Here is a 22,846-nt window from a genome sequence, read left to right on the forward strand (position 1 = left end):
CCAAACTCCACTTACCATATTTATTCGAATTTAAGCCAACCTCCTTTTTCTTCCAGAAATGTCAAAAATTAAGGGTTGACCTATAGCCGTGACCAAAGAATTTCGACCTACATTCGTGACCACATTTTGCGACCTTACCGAGGGCACGGAGCTATCGAGCCACCGAGCCGGCGTCGCCTAGAGCCGCGCCGCTTCTTGTTTCAGAAAGATTTCAGTGCACGAAAATAACCGAAAAAGCAGCAGTTGGTGCGGTCTGCCCGCCATGGCCGCCGCTCACACGCATCCGTTGGGCGTCGAGTTTCGCGCCTATCCGCTGCCGGCGCTGCTCACGGATGCCCCTCGCTACGCAAGGAAGGAGGGTGAGGGAAAGGGGTGCGGATGTGCCATCCACCTCACCTTCTCCCCTCCATCCCTCTCTTCCTCCCAGACAAGCACCAAAGGAAAGAAAAATATGGAGGTTACTTTTGTTTTTTGTTGCTCACAGCGGCTCGCTCGTTGCTCGCGTCTTTGTATTTGGTCTTTCGTCACTTCGGCCATCTCTACCTTCTTGTGTTTCTTGCTGTTGTCATTTTACAACGGTGTCAGTGAGGTATTGCGAATTTGTGAGGATGTCTACAAAGTTGACGAAGCTTCCGACAATGATCACTTGTCCGGCAGTTCCGACGATGAAGTTTTTGGCATCGCGCTGTGATTTAGCTGAGAGTGCTGTAAATAAAAGTTTCTTTTTTTTCTTTTCTTTTTTTTCAAACTAGCCGCCTCGGTGGCTCCGACGCGAGAGCGCCGGCCTACGGATCCCTAGGTGGCGGGTTCGAATCCCGACCGAGGTGCCCGCAATATGCCGGAGGCTTATTGCGGAGAAGGCACCGTGTAACCGAGCTTTCGGTTGCACGTCAAAAGATCCCCAGGTGGTCCAAATTAATCCTCAGTCCTCCGCTGGGGCGTGCCAGATGCCCGTCGTAGGTTTGGCACGTAAAACCCCCAAATTTGACTTTTTTTTTTTTTTTCCAAACTTTCCTTTGTTTTTTAAAGAAAATGGTTAACCTCTATTGATTGTGGGCTATATAAGGAGGCGGACTAGATAAACCTGGTAGCTGAGTTTGAGACGTCGTCCTTTTCTGTTCCTTCGACTTATTTGTTCACTTCTGCCCCAGTCTCAGGTTATTCAACATAGTTAACCTATATTCAACTTTTTTTTTTTGCCAGTTTATTTGTAGGGGCATTGACCTATATTTGTGGTTGACTTATATTCGAGTAAATACGTTAATTACTTCTTTATTCCTCAGTTAAGCTGCCATGAGTAACCAAAGTTTGTTTGATTAAATATATAAAATATATAGTCACTGTGTTCTGCAGTGTTTCTGTCCACCCTCAAGGCTGCTGTCCTTGTTTTTTGGCTTTCTTGCTTTTGTCAAATTACCACTTTTATCTAAATTTTCGCCGTCCCGTTGACTTTGTGATAACGAGGAACTACTGTGTAGTTAGTGTCCTCGACGAGTTCAACTGAGTTTTTTAAAGAAGGTATATTTAGTGTCATCTTGCTCATTTCGCAGCATTCAAGATTATATGAGAAGTGCCAGTGATGTTCATAATTCAATAAAAAACCTTTCTTATTTTAACTTAATTAAGAATTGCAGTCCTATTGCGACTCTCAAAACTTGAACAAAAGACACAATTTTGTACTCAAAAGCATTTATTCTAATATTTAAAGTGGAATACAATTTGGGTTGCTTTTGATTCCATATATAAACTAACCACTCACACTTGTTTATGTTGTGTCCTTCAACAACTGTTATATGTTAAAAACAGAACAAAAAACTTCTAGATTGGAGCTTTAAAAAGATAACTCTTGTCATATTATTCTTGAATCTATGTCTAGTGTTTTTAAGCACACTGAACAGCTCATAGTTTAAATAAATGTTCAAAGAAATCAGATTGTCTCCTGTAGATTTCAAACAAAATTGCTTACTTTGTATTTTTAGAGGAAACAGCTACCCAAAAACAAATACACAAAAAATAAAAAAGTGGTGCATCCTCACGCACTCCCGACAACGCACAAAAAAAAAATTTTTTTAAATGTCCCGTGTCACGAGCAGCGTTGGCCTCAGACGTTTTTGTGTGACTTTTTTTTTTCTCCCCCTTATACGTCTTGGCCTTGGCAACCGGTGTTGCTCTCTCTATCACCCTCTCGCTCAAGGTTATCTTCCACTCTTGTTCTTTCATTCTTCCTTTTTAAGGGTTCTTCCGTTTTTTTGTTGTTCTTTGCATTCTTGCGTCTTGGTTTTGCTGTCTCATCTATGAGGGTTGGTTGTTGATAATTTTGTTGCAGTCGTTTTGCTCTCCCCATCGCACCCGCCTACCGCGCACGTGTGAGCGTCGAGTCAGTTGGCGCGATTGTTGGAAGGGTTCCTCCGCACTATGCACGATCAGTGCAATGAAAATTTGGTACCTCGCTTATTTCGAAACTTCACTTATCTCAAATTTTTTTCCAGTTCTTATGACTTCAAGTTAACAAGGATCTACTGTACATAAAAATTTCGCAGATGATCGTGCAACGCGATGTGAATAAACAGCGTCAGGTGGCGCAACATTTTGATCGTATTGCATCGTGATTGACTGGAAATTCCAGCCACGTTGTGTCGTGCGGTGTCTCGCATAAACCACAGCCTATCTCACACAGAACAGCAGCACCAAACATGTTCTCAAGGACACGCTGCACAAATTGCTCGGTCGCACCAGGCTGTCCTTTTTTCGCTCGGTAACATTCTCTTCTACGCTTCGCTTTACTTTCACGTGCAGCACAATCTTGACATTGAATGCGTTTCATCCTAACATCCAGGGCAAGACCATCGGCACCTACGCATCAGTGACATTCCCTCTCAAGGAGGCATTTATGCCGTCGAGCAGCCGCTGCGTGTTTCGGGGTCTGCTTTGGCCACCCCACTCTTGCGCGCAAAGGCTTAGAGCACCAAGGGAATGGCCGACCGAAGATGAGAAGAGCAGGTGGCGAGGAGTGCAATTGCACGACCCCCGGCGCAACTGCATTCGTCCGAACGCTCTGCGCCTTGACAATGACCTTTAAGGGATATGCACACGGGGGATGCTTTTCGGGGAGGGATGTGCGTGGCATCAGTGCCCGGCAGGACCAGCGGGGCTCCCTCACCGACTTCAGCATTCACATGAATATCCAAGAGGGATGTCAGTGTTATCAGACGAATTTAGCGGTCACACTTTCGACAACGGGGCTCGGTGCACGCTGACGAGAGTAGGAAAACGGAGGCAGATATGAAACAGCGTTTTGCGATTATGGCGACAGCGCTGTTAGATGCAAAAAACAACGAACTTTGCCTGGTAAAAGAAAGCTGCTTCTTAAACAGGTGGATGCAACGTAAGGGACATGGATACAAAACCAGTTATATGAGGAGCGGCTTGAGGAGGGCAGTGACAGATATCGAAGACTCCTTCGCGTGCCTCAAACGACATGCGCAACAGCACAAGCCACGAGTTAGGCGATTTTGATGCCACCGCCGGTATCTCGCTGAGCAAAATCTCTAAAGTTGCCAGACACGCAAACAAAATACCACCAATTACGAAGAGGTCCCACGCCAACGCGGGGAGTGTTTGTGCAGGCCCAGCAAAAGCTCCTCCATTCCCCTGGGACATCGTCAGCGCGGCTTCATGCAAAAGGCATGACATTGTTACCACGTGATACTCATCCCGGGGAGCAAAGGGAGAGATTTCTATCCCATGGGAAAACCCCTTTATCAGCAAAAGGGAGAAGGTAACACTGCTGTACTCACCCTCTCCTGGCACCAAGGTCGCTCGCGATAAATGCGAGCATGCTTCGTTCGTTTCCGGCAACACATCGCTTGCCCAGTGCAAGCCAAGTACAGCTGATGCTGTAAAAAGTGGATACGCATGAAAGTAAGTGACAGCTGATGCTGTTACTCACTCGCATCCTGAGGCAGAAAGCTGCCGATTTTTACTTATTTCCCCGCTACATTTTGCGGGGAAATCGTCACTCTATGTCTGTGACGCCGTCACGTGACTTGGTGTCGTGGTTTCAAGTCGATGTCACAGGATGTCGTGACGTCCACCGACTCCATAGTCTCCAGTAAATTCAGCGAGGAAATGCACGAGCGGACGGACAGACAAATTTCGGGGGTTTGATTAGAAAAAGTCTACGCTTCAAAGGTGCGAAATTTCAATGGTCACTGATATGCCTCAAAATTCTTCCATCGCAACGTCGACTCATCTGAACTAGTAACCCAAATTACAAGTCACATTCATTGTTTTTCACAAAGTTAACGAAGTTTCACATTTGGCTCGTGAGTCCGAGAGGCTTTACTGGCAGTAGTGAAAACATCACTTCAAATGTTGCAATATGGGGACGGTACAGCTTCTTCGCAATGGGTTGCAAGAAGTTTAGTGATTGAAATCAATGCTGGGGAAGCTTGCGTCAGCAAAATGAAGAAAAACGGGCAAAGTGATGCGTTTTAGAAACCGTCTGCTTAACTCGCGAGTCCCACAACGCGTGACATTGCCCCCATTGGTGAGAGCAGAAAAATTTGAAGATTGGTTTTGGTGTTGGCCTTCATTTGCCGTTTTCCCGATAGCCATTTTGAATTTAGCGATGGTAAGTGGCTGTGACTGTGACGAGTAAAGCCAGGGTATTCCGAGAATCCGTTTAGCTCGGAAAACTGCCGGAGCTTCCCTCGAATAAATAAATGAATGGACGGATCTTCAGCACCCCTTTGCCCGAGTTTCTTTTTTCGGTTGTCTGTCGAAGAGGTGGGGAGCTTTGTGGTGTGACGGGCCGACGTCCCCTTTTGTCGACTTGTTTGTGCAGAATCCGGAGACGACGGGGAGGCGCAGAACTCAGACGCGGAAGACGGCGATCCGCAGGCGGAGCCGGTGGTGGACGCGTCGTGGCAGCTGGAGCGCCTCGAGCGCCAGCGATGGCTTCAGGACCAGGTTGGTGCACCCGGCTCGCTGCCAGTGAAATGCACACGTTGCTCCGAGCACCGTGATGCATCGGTTTCTAGCCGAAACTTTATAAAGTATGGGCATATTATTAAGGTACTGTGCGGTAGAATATGGAGAAGCGTTGGGACAATGTGCATTCGGAGGTGGGTGCGAGGGGTCAATGACCCCGGGATTTCGGGCTTATTGACGACGGAGCGTTTCGGCGGTGTACCCTTAGGCCGGAGTCACGCTGCAGTACATCGTACAAAAGACAGTCGCACACATTCTCGGAGGCACGTTTCTTCCTTGTACAATGGACGTAGCTCGTACAAAAATTGTCCGCAGCCACGTTCGAAGCATACGTACGTACGAAACAAACGAGCTTCAAAGGTGCCTGAGGCACGTCCTCAGACACTTCCGTCTCCGTGTCACGACGAATACCGATTCTTTTTGTACAATGTATGAGCAGTCTGACTGCGGCTTTCTGGTTATGTAATGTGAGTGACAAGTTTGATGTATGCGTAGCAAGCATGGCGGAAGCTCAAAGTCGTCGTGATCATAAAACCGACACCGTCAAACTTGGCAGCCCGTTGTTACTCATATTTCCGGCGATGAAAGCAGTATAATACGACCAGAGGACTCCGATCGTACTAAAATATTATGGTCTCCATAGGTCCAATTGTGGCGTGCCGCGTCAACACTTTGGCCCCATAATTCCAGGGTTGCTCCCGTTTAAAAAAAACGTTCATACTCCCCCCACCTCCCCTCTCCGTCTAAAAATAGGGTTTGCCCCCCCCCCATTGAAAAAAGTTCTGTGGATGCCCATGGTTGACCATTGCAGCTCTGCAACGAGAGCTCACGAGGTCGCACGTGCGGTGAACGTATGCAGTACCGCGATCGATGTGCCGGCAGCAGCCCCCCCCCCTGTGCCAAGCGTTCACGATGCCGTCGTCGCCGTTCCGAGTTTCTGTATTTTGACCGCCACAGTTTAGAAGTCACAGTGTCAGCTTGGGGTGAGCTGACCCCAATATGGAGGATGTTTTGGATGGTTCTGCTAGTTTAGCGGTGGTCAACGCTTAAGTGTGACGCCTAGACGGCTCCGGTGAAAAAACAACAGACCTAGTCTCGCGTGCCTGGCTGCCGAACGGGCTACAGACTCGTGACAGGCAAGAAGACAACGGCCTTTCTCGGCGTTTCAAAGGTCACTGCCACGAGTGACGTGCGGGAAAGGAATTAACCCGCACATTGAAACACGCACGCACGCACCTCGCCCCTAAAACAGCTATGCGACACCTGTTGAAATCTCCTCCGCTACGCGCGTCACATGAGCGGAGCCAGTCGCAACACTACCCCATGCTCTAGTATGCCACACTTTAGGCTTGATTGCCACGGCAACCATCTTGAATGGCTACGGAACGTTTTTTTTACAGCCGATAGTCACAATTGCTAAGGTTTCACGGTGGATCCCCAGGTGTGTTTCGTATAGGGTCGTTGTGGCTGGGAAATTTATTGGATAAATTTAACGGAGCAATTTTTCGGTACCAAATATATTTTTGTCACGTGACATTGTGGCGTCACCTGACATCACGTGGCTTACGGTTAGTGTACAGTGCGACCGTGTGTAGTCCGAGCGTAGCAGTGTGTGCAGTGCCTTTGCTGTCGCCGCAGTTTATTTGCGCAAAACAACAAGATATTTTTTTTTATTATTAAACGAAACATTAAATTGCAGATTTAAAAGCAGTTTTTTCTATATTGTTGTAATTGGGAATTTGAGGGCAAACCATTATACTGTATTAGGTAGGTTACGTAATTAAGTATTTCGTGTGTTTGCCATGGGTTTTCCCATTTTTTCTGCTAACACTACAGTTGGGGTGGGTGATAGTTTAACATTGCACACTTACCGCAATATCCCGAGTCAACATCCCCCCCCCGCCATCTGAAATTCATAAAAAAAAGGGCCATGTCTTGGTGGGTAAGCACAAAAAGTTTAGAAAAAAGTAAACAGTTTTTTTGTAAATACAGTTGCCGACCAGTTTTTCGCACTACGCAGGGGCCGAGAAAACATCCGAATAATAGAGCAGTTGGAAAATTTAAAAAAAGCTATCCATAGTGCCTTGCTTCAGGTTAGGCCTCCACTTGTGTTAGACCACTTTCTATCATCTTGAGAATCGCTGCTTTCTTTTCTAGCATTATCGTTGAGTGCTTTCTGCGCTTTTTAGTGACACTTCGCAATGGCGGAAGAACAGTTTGGGCAATGACGTCCAAGCCAGCATAGTCCGAAAACACGATTCACCGAGACGAGATGAGTGGCGCAAGTCCACGACTGCGGAATGGCGAATGAACAGAGCAAAATGGTAACAATGATAATGTGACGCGCAGCTAAAGAAAAATAAAAGCCAAAGCATAGTGTCACCTAGCGGTAGGACTTAGCAGCACTCAAACACTTCTGCCAAACCAAGCCATTCCATGTGCAGCCAACATGGAACTAGGTGCATGGTCACGGTTCCTTCTTTAAAGTCCGAAATATTGAACAAGTCCAAATTATCGGCGTTCGCAAAATCGGTTGGCGACTCTATCTAGTGCTACTGCTCAACAACAACATTAAACTCAAAACTCGAATTAGTTTCATTGTTTTAAGCAAAAAATTCTTATGGAGGAATGTTTTACTATCGCAGAGTCCGTTGCTTGCATACGCACGATGAACACGCTAATCAGCAAACAGTGCAAACGTTTGTTGTGTGAAAGCATGTTTCTAACACCGCTATGTTATCTTCGTTAGTAAAAAAAAAAGTCAACAAGAAAATAGACAAAACCAACCAGGTGCAACAAGCAAGCGGGTGGAGGAAGCAACGAAGAGCGATGTTGGAAAAGCAGGGAATCCGGCGATCGGCATTGGCAAGATACTTTGGCGTCGGGCCAAGTTGGCACCTTGTCAGTCTCAAGGCGCAGGCTCTTGTGCAACTTTTTTGCCTGGTGCATACATGCGTGCATCAGTATGCGGTGGGCTATCAATACGCGTTGAGGCAACGTTGCTGCGTAGCAGACGACAGCACAAACACAGCTCGAAATAGGACACTTAACGAATGTCTTTGTGCGGCGTTCCTGCAAATATTTATTTTTCCCACTGGCTTTGCCTTAAACATCGCACAGCCTTACAAACCACGGTCGCGACATTCCGGGGAAGGAGTGGGTTCGTGGTGACCTTATTTCGGTGGAGACGGACTTTGACGTGACATCTTTGACCTTACACTCCGCGGTTACATTCCAGGATATGGGGCATTCGCTGACCTTGCAATCCTTGAATCGGTTATCTTTCCGACTTTTTTTTTTTTCTGTCCGAACAAACTTTTTTGTAAGCAAAGCAAAGTCTAGTTTTGTTATCTCCGTTGTTTTCCTCTCACACACATGTACTCAGACTTCGGGATCGCGGAAATTGGAGAGGAAATCCGTAAACAGAGAAGTGTTTTTCTCGCCTCCGTTTTACTTTGTCACGGACGTTTTCCAACCGTAAGGTCCGCGGCTACGTCATTCGGGATGGATGAATGTTTGCGAAATTGCGGAGTCCGCGTTGGAGTATTTGCGGGGGTGGCCGATCACCTTGTATATTTTTTTAATCGGTATTCGCCCAAAAAGTGGGGCGAGTGATGACTCGGGAATGGGCAAGGAATCGGGATATTTTGATAGTTATAATTTTGTTTGGATGTATGTATATATATCAAGACTTCTACAACTTTCTTTCACCCTCATGTATTGCATGCTTGATGCCTTTGGTGTAAAATAAATAAATAATATCAAATTAGCAGATTTTGTTCCACATCCTATAAATACAGGTTTCAGAGTACAGGTTCCCAAATTGGTGGTCATGTAAACATCTCTGTTTTTCTATTCCAGGCAGATGCGGAGAAAGCAGCAGAAGCTTCAGCCAGAGCCGCACGTCTCTCCGAACAGGATTCCTCCTCGAACTTCCCTCTTGGTAAGTAACCTGCACAGGGCATTGGATAGAGTAAGTCGCTTTCCCTTCAGCAAATCTGGTGTACTAGATTCGTCAAATAAGGATATTCGCTGAGCTCCAAAGCACTGCTAGTCGTCATACACTAAGCTTCATTGAATCTCTATATTAGTTTGATGTATTGAGCAGTTCATAGGTCAGTTTCTACATATACCTTATTTACTCGCTTAATGAACACACTTTATTTCCCAAAAATTTGCGCATATTTGGGGTAAAATGTTTGCATTTACAAACCTTGTGCAAATGTCATTTCAGGTGCCAATATGACATGGCACGGTACTGTGGCACGTCTCCATTGATGGAGGCACACCCACGGCTGGTCGGGGACATGCCACAGTAACCATGCTTTAGAAATTGCGAACCTTTTTAGGGTGCTTTCGGAGTGCCTTTTGCCGAAGTAAGAGAGCCCTACAAAGCTCACTCGGCAAGAAGAGCAGTGCAATCATTCTTAGGCCTAACCACTTTCACGATTTCACTGCCCAAAAGCGGGCCACAGACAACGGTGTGTTTGTTGACATCAATGCATCCGATAGGCGAAGAATGTCCGGGGCTGGGGAATTCCTCGACCCAAGCTTCGTCAAGTGCGCACGCCGCTCGGTTTCACGGTTGATCACTTCCGCAACTACGCACTTTCAGTTATTACGAGAGCGGCTTGGCTGGTCTTGACTCAGCCTGACCGGCAAAAGAAAATTGGCTTGGTGGGCTTGGTGGCTAGCTAAGTTGGACGCAATTCGAGACTCACGGAGCCAAGATTGGAAATGCGTTCATTACGAGAGGAAAAAAAAAAGTCCAAATATTGGTACTTGTTGTAGGGGGTGCGTTCATTAAGCGAGTGCATTCATTATGTGAGTAAATACGGTAATGATTTTCAAAGCCAGGAATTCGTAATGTACAAGTACCGTAGACACTTTCCCATGTATTCCAGTAGAACCCCAATTATACGACTTTCACGAGAGTACAAGAAAATGTATAATTCGTGAGTCGTATAATCTGAAAACAGTCGTATCCCGCTACAACGGTGTTGACAGGACACGTGAAAATGTTTCTTCTCACGAGAACTTTGTTATTGTGAATTCAATGTAAAATCGGCCAACAATATTAGTCTTGGTGATATATTACGGAAGAACCCACGGATGCGCCCAAGCCTCAACTTTAGCGTGATATATTAGTTGATAGATTAGTTCTGGTGGCACATGAACGAGGTTTAATTCCAGAAATCACTGTGCCTTTTTTTGTATCGGAGAAGCGTGATGCTATGCTTGGTAGTGGGACAGCGATTGCTCCGCAGTAGCGTCGTCATAGGCAAAAGTTCTGATGATTTGGAAAGCATCCATTTCCTGGGACGTGAAAGTCGATGGAGTCCTGCACAGCATACCGTAAAATACCGGGGAAGTGCTCAGCCCACTTTCACTGAAAAATTGGTTAGTCTAGACATGGGCGCTTTCCCGGTTGAAGCAGTAAAAAGCAAGATGGCGGCAGCGTGCACACTTTAGCAAGAGGTGTCTCACGAGAGCCCTGGGACCACTGGTTTTGTTTCCAAGAGCTGTTGATTGTGACACGGCATTATCTTGACCCCCATCGGTCCTGACATGACTACAACTGGGCTGCTGACGTCCAGCATTGTAAGGACCTCTGACTGTACCCAAGTGACCTAGGTAACACAGTTAATGTTTTCCCCCGCCCAATAAGTCTTTTCCTTTCCATCGCAAGCAACGAAGCACACGGGGTGGGTGCTAAACATATTATCAGATTTTCGAAGTTTTGGAAATGTTAATACAGTCGAATCTCATTAATTGAAACTCTCTTAATTCAAACTTGGGGATAATTCAAAGTAACATGCAGGTTCCATCCTATGAGTCTCTATAGGAGGAAACTCCCGTTAATTAAACTTTGCTTTATTCAAACATGTTCGGTCCCCCTCGAGTTTGAATTAATGACATTTGACTGTAGTGGGAGCTTGTCCGAAAGTGGCCGCTTCCCCGGTATTTTACAGTAGTCTTTATAACTTGAGGAACTGCAATTGCAAACAGTTTTTATGATTTGATTTTCATTCATACCTCTATGAACAATCACATCTGTCGGCATGAATGCCAACAAAAACTTGCCGAAATCGCTTGGGATATCTGCCTTCTTTTTTTCACTTGCCGCCTTGGTGATAACACGTGTCTTTCTTTACAGCAGAGCTGTTAAGGGCTAGGTTCCCCAGGATTGTGTCCGGTACCAAAGAAATGTCGACGCAAACCTACACAAACCTCTGGACAGCTACCGCCATCTATAAGCGACGGCGGCAACCAAGCAACCAGTCTGGTTACCACCCTCGCTCATAGATGGCGGCAGCCTTTCCAGCTATCATAGAAGAATGAATAGTTGGGCGAGTTGGTGTGAAATCATCGTAAGACACAGCATGAAAAACAGACGAGGACAAAGAAAAAACACACGTGACGAGCGCAGCGCCCGTCACGTGTGTTTCTTCTTCGTCCTCGTCTGTTTTGCACGCTGTTTCCTACGCTCTTATCACTTTTGCTTTGGACTCACGATGCGTCGGCCGCGTGCCCTTTCTTTGGGGAAAGGAGACCAAGTGCGGAAGGAGCGGCGACGTACGCTGAAGCGCGAATGGGTCCGCAACTGCCGCGTGCGTCAAGAGATTCAGATTCCCTTGTGAAAGAAGTGCGGATCGCTCGCCTGAAAAGCTACCGCCGAGAACAGAAGCTACAGCTCCGCCGCTCTTCCTTCTTCACCAGAGTGGAAAGGCTGAAAGTTTTTAAGAGAAAGTGTATCTTCTTGCACAGGGGTGTTATGCTGTCACATTTGGGAGCTTCTGACGAGAAGGATCTGTTTCTGTTTGAAACCGGACCAAATCCTTGTGCAAGTAGTGAATTTTGAGTTCGAAGCAAATTTAAAGTGAACAGTGGTTTTTTGCCACATATTTTCTAATATGGTATTGAGTAGTTTCTTGACCAACAACCACGCTCTGTCAACTTGCTCACCATAGATGTGACTTGGCTAGGCTTGAGCCCAAACGTGATGCAAGTCAGCCTCTGGAGGGAGTTTGGAGGCTTTAGAGCTATTGCGGAGCGCTTGTGTACATCGTCTTCACCACCAAACATTGCTACAATGTTTATGTTTAGTTTCCAGCCTCCAAGCAGCAGTTTGTAGGGCAGCTGTGCTTTCTTTGGCCGTGTAGTGACATCGCAAGCCACAATATCAAACAGGAAGATGATTTTATATTTTTTAAATTTATAAATAAAACAACCATGTTTTGCTTTTCTTTATGATAACTTAATTGAAGAGGAACGGCATTTGTAAATAAGACAATCGAGTTTTTATTTTTTTATGAAAGCTTTATTTTAGTAAAGCAGCATTTGAAAAGTTGTTTGTTGTGGAGAGACTTTTTATAAGCTGTGTTTTTTATGGATAAAAGAAGGGGAATGTTAATACTTCATTTTTGCAGAAATTTCGTAAAAATGGCATTCTCTCTAGCAGGATTAGACTGTTACCTGAAACACAATGATTTCCATTTTGGTGCTTGGCCCCCACAGAGCAGAAAAATTAATATTAAGCTGGGATAAAAAGAGATAAAGCCCTCGAATAAACCAAAATTAAATCAAAATCTGGTGTGGTAAAAGCAGTGATAACGTCTTTTTTTTTTACGTTACCGTATTTTCAGAAAAGTGATAAGTAATTTTCTTTCGAGATCTGCAGCCTCTAGAAGCAAGTGAGAGACACCGTCTTGGGGCAAACGGGTATTATCGAAGCGGAAAGAAGAGCTAGAAAAGCTTTGCTAGTATAGTCTGTTCAAAGTATGAATTCTTAAATCCTTTAATTCTTTCCTTTGCCATTTTTAAACAATAGTTAAATGATGCCATCCAAAGGTATGCTAAATTCACTAATACTATAGAAAATGTCTCCCACACTCTCGTAGATACGGGGAAAAAAGATATATTCCTAAGTGTAATCATAGAAAGAGATTAAAATTCTATGTGGGGATCTGACACTTCCATAGCGTGATTATTTTTGTAAACTTACTTCCATAACAAGTAAACATTGTTTCGGTTTTCTTCCATTCACTTAGTACTAATTTCGCAGCCACTGCGCATGTTCCCACGAAATCAGGACATGAGGCTTCCTTGGTACAAAATGACGGGACGGCAGAAACGAACCTCTAAAAGGGGCTCAAAACGGGACGTCTGGCCACCGTAGGCTTACCTCACTCGGCACCGATTTTTGCGTCTCTTCAACAGCCCGAATGCAGGAGTCTAGGCTCAGCAAGAGGGAGGGCGCCAAGACGCCGGCCGTCTGCGGCTCCTTCCTGAAGCTGGGCACGTCCGTGCTGGACCGCATCGCCAACCGCATCAAGGTGGCGGCTCGCGCCGAGAAAGATGGACTGGTCACCACCAAGAACTTCGTCTTCGGGACCACCGACGACAAACCGGTATGGCTTGGTTCTAGCCGTCTCATTGGCACCGAGGCGAACTGCGGTCAAATGGATGTAGCCGCTCAACGTCTATACAGGAGAGGGCACTGCGGTTAAATCCGTATATAATCGCGTTAAACTTTGCATGCATTGGCTCAACGTTTATAGACTAGAGGGCGCTGTGGTCAAATGCTCAAATGCATATATAACCACGATCCATACCACACATTCTCTTTCTGACATGGACCGTTGACTTAAGCGGTGGGGATGCGTTCCCACGGCTTCTAGCGGATCCAAGCTGATCCGCTAGAACCACTGGCTCTGCATTTCACCGACCATAAAGCAGTAACAATGAAGTCGAAACGCAACCCGGAACTCAGCACTACCTATGAGCAATAAAAAAAAAATCAGCACCATCAGCACTGCCTATGAACAATAAAATCAATATCATCAGCACCACCAGAGCTTCGCCCCAATCAACATCATTCACCACGTGGAGATGCGTCCATTTCTTTTTATTTTTAAAAGTGTTGCAGATGGATTCTCACAGTCCAAAATTCTTCAGATATCAATGGAATCGGCCAAACGTACAGTCGAGCCTGGTTATATCACGCCCGTGTATTTCGAATTATTGTTTATATGAAACGGTCCAAACATCGCCTAGAAATTCACATTGTTTTTCTGTATCGAACGCCCATAACTCCCATGGCGGGGACACTATGTAGCAAACGGAGACGAAGCACGGCCGTCCTTCGCTTCTCCCGGGGTCGGATTGCGCCGGCGAGGAGCACATAGCTCGGGTTGCGGGGCTGGCAGACCGCCAAGCCAGCATACGCGCACGCGGGGATACGCAGCGAAAAAGCAATTGTATGAAAAATTTAAAAAAGCAACCAATAAAAACAAAAAAGTGGAGGATGGCAAAAGCAAGAGGAAGGGCACCCGTGCGCGTAAGGAGGGTGGGGAGTACCCGCTGTTAGAACAGTTGCCTGCGCTCTTTTCCCCGAACACCGCTGTCCCTGCGCGACACCTTAGCCCCAGAATAAAGAGCAAAAAAAAAAAAAAAGAAAAGATTTCGTCAACTGGAGTGTGTTGACAACAAGGGTTGAGCAACCGCATTTTGAACGCCTTATCTTTGTTTACCTTTTTCTTTCCCCGTTATTGTTCTTCTTTTTTCTTTTAGAGCGCAGCTTTTAGGCGCCCGTTTCCGCCTTGAGCGGCGTCGCCGTCGGTGTAACCGTGAGGTCACGTGACCCCCCCCCCCCCCCCCTGAGGTCACATGACCTCACGGGGGGGTGGGCGGGTCACGTAAACCTCAGTTTACCTTTTTTTATATTTTATTCGCTATGAATTTTACTAACCACTCCATTCTGTTTTCTTTTTGAATCTAATAAAAGTTACTCATTACCGTTAAAACTGTATTATGTCGTTTTTTGTTTTTTTTTTAAATTTTATAACATGCTTTTTAGAGAGTGACAGCATCTGGCGACATGGTGTCAGCCCATCTTGACCTAAAACAAAGTTCTGTGTCACTCGGGGAATTTCGAAAAAGACTTAAAAGTAAACATTTGACAGAAGTCTGTCTGGTTGGGGAATGATTATTAAAATACGACGACCAACCAATCCCTAAATCAGGGGCCCAACGTTTCGAAGCCGGTTCGGCTTCTTCTTCAGGGGCGACTACGGAGGAAAGGAGCCGCAATCTTCCTTTTCCTCTATGACGGAGGCGAATGTGCATGATCCCATCTTCTTCCTCTTTGATCGTTTTTTGAACACAACTGGTGGAGTCCGTTCACATACACAGATAGCAGTGCACCAAGAGACCTATTAATGTTTGTTGGCGTGGTCTGAATGTGCCAAGATTCAAGGAAGAGCCTCCGGCGAGGATTAGTTTCAATGTCCAGGATACGTGTGTTTAGAAAGTCAATGCGGTGGTCATTTTTTTCACAGTGTTCAGCAACCGCGCTGCGCTCTTGATTGAAGTTGCGCACATCAGCCTTGTGTTGACACATCCGTTCATGATAGTTCTTTGTTTCCCCGATGTACGAGGACGGGCACTCCGCACAGGGAATCTCGTACACCACACCGTGCGCTTTCTCTTTAGGGGGCCGATCTTTTGGTCGTGGCATAAAGCGTCCAAGGGTTGAAATTTGCTTGTGGGCCATCTGAATGCCCTCCTTTGCTAGCACCCGTGCCAGCGCTTCACTTGTTCCCTTGATGTATGGGACGCTGATGCGTGTGGTTGGCCGGCGTTTCGTATCAACCTGCAACTGGTGGTGTTGTCGGCTGCGGTTTTGACGACGGGCAATGCGGTGTATGAAGCTGCCCGTGTATCCGTTCTTCTTGAGGTCGCAAATGATGGTTTCTTCTTCTTTTTGTCGGTCAGAATCAGTTGAGCAAAGGTTCTTTGCCCTTGGTAGGAGTGTGTTTACCACCGATACTTTATGGCTCATTGGGTGGTTGGAGTCAAATTGTAAGTACCTTCCGGTGTGCGTTGGTTTGCGGTAAACTGAGAACTCGAGATGGTCTTTCTGCCTATGTACAAGCACATCGAGAAACGGTAAGGTGTTGTTTTTTTCCCGTTCCACGGTGAATTGGATGTTAGGCTCGATCGAATTGAGGTGTGTCAAAAAGTTGTCTACTTGAGACTTCTTCATGACGCAGAAGCAGTCGTCCACATATCTTAGAAAAACCTTGGGGCTTTCAGCAAAGGACTGGAGAGCCTTTTGTTCTATGGCTTCCATGCACAGGTTTGCCGTGGCGACAGAGATGGAGGCCCCCATTGCGGTTCCACTGGTCTGCTTAAAGTACTCTCCTTTGAAGCTGAAATAAGTGTTACTCAGGCAGAATTCAAGGAGGCGGCAAAGTTCGTCCACGTTGAGCTTGGTCCTGTTGCTCAAATCGCTGTCTTTCTCCAGGGTGTTTCTGGCAGTCATGACTGCTAAGGAGACCGGAACGCTTGTGAACAGGGATATCACGTCAAAAGATACCAGAATCTCCTCGGCGCTTATCTTTAAATGCGAAATCTGCTCTACGAAGTCGCTGGCATTGCGCACATATGTCGGGGTTTTCCCAACGAGAGGAGAGATGGTGTGATGAAGGTATTCACTGAGTGAGTAGGGTTGGTTATTCTCCTTTTCAGGTCCTCAAAGTTGGCTTGTACCGATTAAGTTTTCTGCATTTACCTTCTTGCAAGTGTAATCGTCCAATACACCTCTCCTGCCACCCAGTGGACAGGGCCCCCATCGTTCCCGCCGATAAATATAAGGAGCCCCCGAAACTAGGGGAAGAGGCTATAAAAGGATTAGTTTCTCAAAATCGCTCGATATCAGAGCGGTTGTCGGCCAGTGTGGTTCCGAGATCACACTGTTTCACGCTGGTCATTAGTCTAGTGAAGAATGTTGAAGTTCTCAGTGTGTTGTTAGTGCCGTCACTGCATGTGTGGGGGACGTATACAAGGTAGCTACACCCAAGTGTACAATATGGATCAAGCTGGATTTGATGGCACAAACACCCATTGCTTGCAGTTTTAAAGTCTCTACTACAGGCAAATCTGGGACCGTGGTTGCAGTGCCGCCGAAATGAAGAAGACTGTTTATGTTCACTTTTGTTACTGTTTAAGCAATTTGAGTTATAAAAACAGTAAGGAATATAAAGAGAACACTTTGCATTCATATTGTTTTATTAGTCAGCACAAGGTTCTATTTATCAAGGAACTAACAACCGTTAATAGGGGCAAGACATGGATGATGTAAACTATCTAAGGATAAACACTTTTTTGCAGGCAAAATGTTTATCTAATAATCTGACGTAACCTCCAGGCTCTTCGGTTTTGCTAATGCTGCATGGGTAATTTGATTCTTTTCACGCCATTTTCAGCAGAAGAAGCGTCTCAGCAGCAGTCAACCCGGCCAAGGCCCCGCTGTAAAGAAGCCAAAGATGGAGGTTTCCGAAGAGCCATCGACACTGAGCAGCATCTTCAACTTCTTATGATACTAGTTCTCTTCTTTTTAGAATTCTATTCCCAATAAAGCTATTTATGAATGTACAACTTCATCAAGATCTGGAAAGAATGTCCCCTGGTTTCAAAATAAATCAGCCCCATACTGTAAACGACTTTATTTTTGCGCGCTCAATATTTTGCGAATTTGGCGCAGTGCGGTGCTCTGAAATATTCCGCGGGCACAAAATTTTGCTAATGTGGGTGGTGTGTTATGTATTTGTTACCATTAAAAGAAGATTGCTGTGGGGTTTTTTTTTTTTTTCTTTCTTGCAATGTTATCAACAAAATTTACTTCTTCGCGAAAATTAAGTCGTTTACAGTATTCAGTGTGTTATACAGGACGTTTCCGAGCGCTATTTGGGCATAAAAAGATACTCTATAAATAAACCAAAAAATGGAGTGCATTGAAACTTTTCGCAAAGGTGTCCTTAGGTGGTGCATTTATAACTCAAAATTTGTGAGTTTCCAAAAAAGAAATGTAAGCACCCTATCTTTTTCTATTTTTTTTTTTATTGACTGAAAGCTCTTTGACGCTGTTACTCACAGATGGCAGTACACACACTGCTGGATCTGCTTGTGGGTGTTGATCTCGAAGAAGCTTTCACGTTTCTGCTTTATGTTCTGCCACGTGAGGAGCAATGTCGACCAGGTGCTTTTTTTTCCGTCTTCCTCCCTGTGCTTAGGAAAAAAACAGGATTTCGCGAGCTTGAAGGGGTGCTTTGCCAACTTTTTGAGCTAGCCCAACTAACTATATTTTCAGAATCACCAGCCTTTACCCTTTCCGGTATGCTATTTATAGTATCGCCAAATCCATAATATTTGTGGTGGAATCAGCAAGTGAAAATGATACCAAAACCAACCTTCAAATATACCTGCGCTTTTCAGTGCCATGACGTCGGTGCCATGATTTTGCAAGAACTAATCTGAATTTCGCGATACTACATAGCATTTGGGAGAGGGTAAAGACCGGTGATTATGAAAATATAGTTGGCAGGGGTATGTACTACACCCATTAAGTTTTAGTATGATAAATGCATAACCTAAAGACACCTAAGTGAAAAATTTAATTATGGTTTATTGATTAGTTTATATTATTTTTTATCCCCTACAGCGCTTGTAAACACCCTGTGGAGATGATGATTGTCACGAGTGCAACCTGTCCCCTTCGATTCACGGGGTGATTCTGATGGCGTTTTAAGAGACCACATAAATCAGTTTCTTACCTTATCATGCTACAATTTACTAAAAAGCTGGCCATAAGTGGTACGTTTATTATTTGGAAGTATGAGAATATGAGCTCCCCCAAGTCAATAAAAAAACAAGAAAAGTTTTTTCTATAAACTCTTTTCAGGTAAACCTTTTAATTTTTTCACGAAATGGCACTGTAGATTGATGTGGCATTTGTTGCTACAAAAAGACTGATCGAAGGAAAAAAATAAAAAGGATTACCTAGAGCGAGTTTATAGAAAACACGCTTGTCACAGCGCTGGTTTGGCTTCGCTGTCTATCGTCCGCTTGACATCTCTGTCATTTTCTGGCCCATCTTATGTTTGCAAAAAACATGTGGAAGAAACACGTTTAGGTGATGACTCTGGCCGCTCTTCCCGCGGGAAGCGAGCGACCAGATTGGTGTTCGGAGCTAGCCTCGAACCAGAAGTAGTTAGTTCCGCACCACCGCGGAGGGCGCTGCGGTGTGGGGGGCTCTGGGGTCCCTTTCTGGCGGCCACGGTGACGGCGGCATAGTGCGCTCGCCTTTTTTGCGGTGTGGTGGTGTGTTAATGGTGTGCGGCCAGTGGCTGGCCTCATATTTTGCTATGGTGCTGTGCTGATCAGAGGTGCCAACATCGTGCTTGAAGGTGAGCCTTAACCTGAAGAAGAAGAGAACACAAATTTACGGACTCTGGCGACTTGGTGGCGGTGATGAGGTACAACAAGAAGCGGTGAGCGAGAGAATGCGGGACCACCGCTGGGGAGAAACAACCGGAACGGTCGGTTTCGGAGGGACCCTATACTTGGACGCCATCTACCCCCGTGCGAGTGAAGCGCTCGGTGTGCCGAACATAATGTGGTCGCCGTGTCGGACAGAGAGTCATCACCTGAATGTGTTTCTTCCACCATGGGTGCTACAGGCGGTGAGAGAGGGAATTGGGGACTACCGCCGGAAGAAACAACCGGAGGGGTAGGTTTGGAAGGGACTCGATACTTGGGTGCCATCTATCCCCGTGCGAGTGAAGCGCTCGGTGCACTGAACATAATGTGGTCGCCGTGTCGGACAGAGAGTCATCACCTGAATCTGTTTCTTCCACCGTGGGTGCAACAGGCGGTGAGAGGGAATTCGGGACTACCGTCGGATAAAACAATCGGAGGGGTAGGTTTGGAAGGGACTTGATACTTGGGTGCCATGTATCCCCGTGCGAGTGAAGCGCTCTGTGCACTGAACATAATCTGGTCGCCGCGTCGGACAGAGTCGTCACCTAAATGCGTTTCTGCCACCATGGGTGCAACAGGAAGCGGTGAGCGAGGGAATGCGGGACCACCACTGGGGAGAAACAACCGGAACGGTCGGTTTGGGAGGGACCCGATACTTGGGCGCCATCTATCCTTGTGCAAGTGAAGCGCTCGGTGCATCGAACATAATGTGGTCGCCGTGTCGGACAGAGAGTCATCACCTGAATGTGTTTCTTCCACCGTGGGTGCAACAAGAAGCGGTGAGCGAGGGAATGCGGGACCACCGCTGGGAGAAACAATCGGAACGGTCGATTGGGAGGGACCCGATCCTTGGGCGCCATCTATCCTTGTGCAAGTGAAGCGCTCGGTGCATCAAACATAATGTGGTCTCTGTGTCGGACAGAGAGTCATCACCTGAATCTGTTTCTTTCACCATGGGTGCAACAACAGGCGGTGAGAGAGGGAATTCGGGACTACTGCCGGAAGAAACAACCGGAGGGTAGGTTTGGAAGGGACTCGATTTTTGGGTACCATCTATCCCCGTGCGAGTGAAGCGCTCGGTGCACTGAACATAATGTGGTCACCGCGTCGGACAGAGTCGCCTAAATGTGTTTCTTCCACCATGGGTGCAACAGGAAGCGGTGAGCGAGGGAATGCGGGACCACCGCTGGGAGAAACAACCGGAACGGTCGGTTTGGGAGGAACCCGATACTTGGGCACCATCTATCCTTGTGCAAGTGAAGCGCTCGGTGCACCGAACATAATGTGGTCGCCGCGTCGGACAGAGTCGTCACCTAAATGTGTTTCTTTCACCGTGGGTGCAACAGGAAGCGGTGAGCGAGGGAATGCGGGACCACCGCTGGGAGAAACAACCGCAACGGTCAATTTGGGAGGGACCCGATACTTGGGCGCCATCTATCCTTGTGCAAGTGAAACGCTCGGTGCACCGAACATAATGTGGTCGCTGCGTCGGACAGAGAGTCATCACCTGAATGTGTTTCTTCCACCGTGGGTACAACAAGAAGCGGTGAGCGAGGGAATGCGGGACCACCGCTGGGAGAAACAACCGCAACGGTCAATTGGGAGGGACCCGATCCTTGGGCGCCATCTATCCTTGTGCAAGTGAAGCGCTCGGTGCATCGAACATAATGTGGTCTCTGTGTCGGACAGAGAGTCATCACCTGAATGTGTTTCTTCCACCGTGGGTACAACAACAGGCGGTGAGAGAGGGAATTCGGGACTACTGCCGGAAGAAACAACCGGAGGGTAGGTTTGGAAGGGACTCGATTTTTGGGTACCATCTATCCCCGTGCGAGTGAAGCGCTCGGTGCACTGAACATAATGTGGTCACCGCGTCGGACAGAGTCGCCTAAATGTGTTTCTTCCACCATGGGTGCAACAGGAAGCGGTGAGCGAGGGAATGCGGGACCACCGCTGGGAGAAACAACCGCAACGGTCAATTGGGAGGGACCCGATCCTTGGGCGCCATCTATCCTTGTGCAAGTGAAGCGCTCGGTGCATCGAACATAATGTGGTCTCTGTGTCGGACAGAGAGTCATCACCTGAATGTGTTTCTTCCACCGTGGGTACAACAACAGGCGGTGAGAGAGGGAATTCGGGACTACTGCCGGAAGAAACAACCGGAGGGTAGGTTTGGAAGGGACTCGATTTTTGGGTACCATCTATCCCCGTGCGAGTGAAGCGCTCGGTGCACTGAACATAATGTGGTCACCGCGTCGGACAGAGTCGCCTAAATGTGTTTCTTCCACCATGGGTGCAACAAGAAGCGGTGAGCGAGGGAATGCGGGACCACCGCTGGGAGAAACAACCGCAACGGTCAATTGGGAGGGACCCGATCCTTGGGCGCCATCTATCCTTGTGCAAGTGAAGCGCTCGGTGCATCGAACATAATGTGGTCTCTGTGTCGGACAGAGAGTCATCACCTGAATGTGTTTCTTCCACCGTGGGTACAACAACAGGCGGTGAGAGAGGGAATTCGGGACTACTGCCGGAAGAAACAACCGGAGGGTAGGTTTGGAAGGGACTCGATTTTTGGGTACCATCTATCCCCGTGCGAGTGAAGCGCTCGGTGCACTGAACATAATGTGGTCACCGCGTCGGACAGAGTCGCCTAAATGTGTTTCTTCCACCATGGGTGCAACAGGAAGCGGTGAGCGAGGGAATGCGGGACCACCGCTGGGAGAAACAACCGCAACGGTCAATTGGGAGGGACCCGATCCTTGGGCGCCATCTATCCTTGTGCAAGTGAAGCGCTCGGTGCATCGAACATAATGTGGTCTCTGTGTCGGACAGAGAGTCATCACCTGAATGTGTTTCTTCCACCGTGGGTACAACAACAGGCGGTGAGAGAGGGAATTCGGGACTACTGCCGGAAGAAACAACCGGAGGGTAGGTTTGGAAGGGACCCGATTTTTGGGTACCATCTATCCCCGTGCGAGTGAAGCGCTCGGTGCAGTGAACATAATGTGGTCACCGCGTCGGACAGAGTCGCCTAAATGTGTTTCTTCCACCATGGGTGCAACAGGAAGCGGTGAGCGAGGGAATGCGGGACCACCGCTGGGAGAAACAACCGGAACGGTCGGTTTGGGAGGAACCCGATACTTGGGCGCCATCTATCCTTGTGCAAGTGAAGCGCTCGGTGCACCGAACATAATGTGGTCGCCGCGTCGGACAGAGTCGTCACCTAAATGTGTTTCTTTCACCATGGGTGCAACAGGAAACGGTGAGCGAGGGAATGCGGGACCACCGCTGGGAGAAACAACCGCAACGGTCAATTTGGGAGGGACCCGATCCTTGGGCGCCATCTATCCTTGTGCAAGTGAAGCGCTCGGTGCATCGAACATAATGTGGTCTCTGTGTCGGACAGAGAGTCATCACCTGAATGTGTTTCTTCCACCGTGGGTACAACAACAGGCGGTGAGAGAGGGAATTCGGGACTACTGCCGGAAGAAACAACCGGAGGGTAGGTTTGGAAGGGACTCGATTTTTGGGT

General features: G+C 47.1%; 1 protein-coding gene across 7 annotated transcripts in view; it reads left to right on the plus strand.

The window, feature by feature from the left end:
* LOC8029346 (claspin) overlaps positions 1-17,442 on the plus strand; it is an 85,882-nt gene extending 68,440 nt beyond the window's left edge. For 4 of the 7 annotated variants that reach the window (XM_042286640.1, XM_029982739.3, XM_042286643.1 and 1 more), the window contains exons 14-17: positions 4,847-4,971; positions 8,854-8,935; positions 13,213-13,403; positions 17,262-17,442. In XM_042286640.1, the coding sequence (XP_042142574.1) occupies positions 4,847-4,971; positions 8,854-8,935; positions 13,213-13,403; positions 17,262-17,375 (512 nt within the window). In that variant the 3' untranslated portion in view covers positions 17,376-17,442. The remainder of the gene's footprint in view (positions 1-4,846; positions 4,972-8,853; positions 8,936-13,212; positions 13,404-17,261) is intronic. The other 3 variants (XM_042286641.1, XM_029982741.3, XM_040499865.2) reach the window with 1 other exon arrangement.
* The last annotated feature ends 5,404 nt before the right edge of the window (positions 17,443-22,846 follow it).

The sequence above is a fragment of the Ixodes scapularis genome, unplaced genomic scaffold (genome assembly GCF_016920785.2).
Source record: "Ixodes scapularis isolate PalLabHiFi unplaced genomic scaffold, ASM1692078v2 PGA_scaffold8__174_contigs__length_109621045, whole genome shotgun sequence".
NCBI classification, from domain to species: Eukaryota; Metazoa; Arthropoda; class Arachnida; order Ixodida; family Ixodidae; genus Ixodes; species Ixodes scapularis.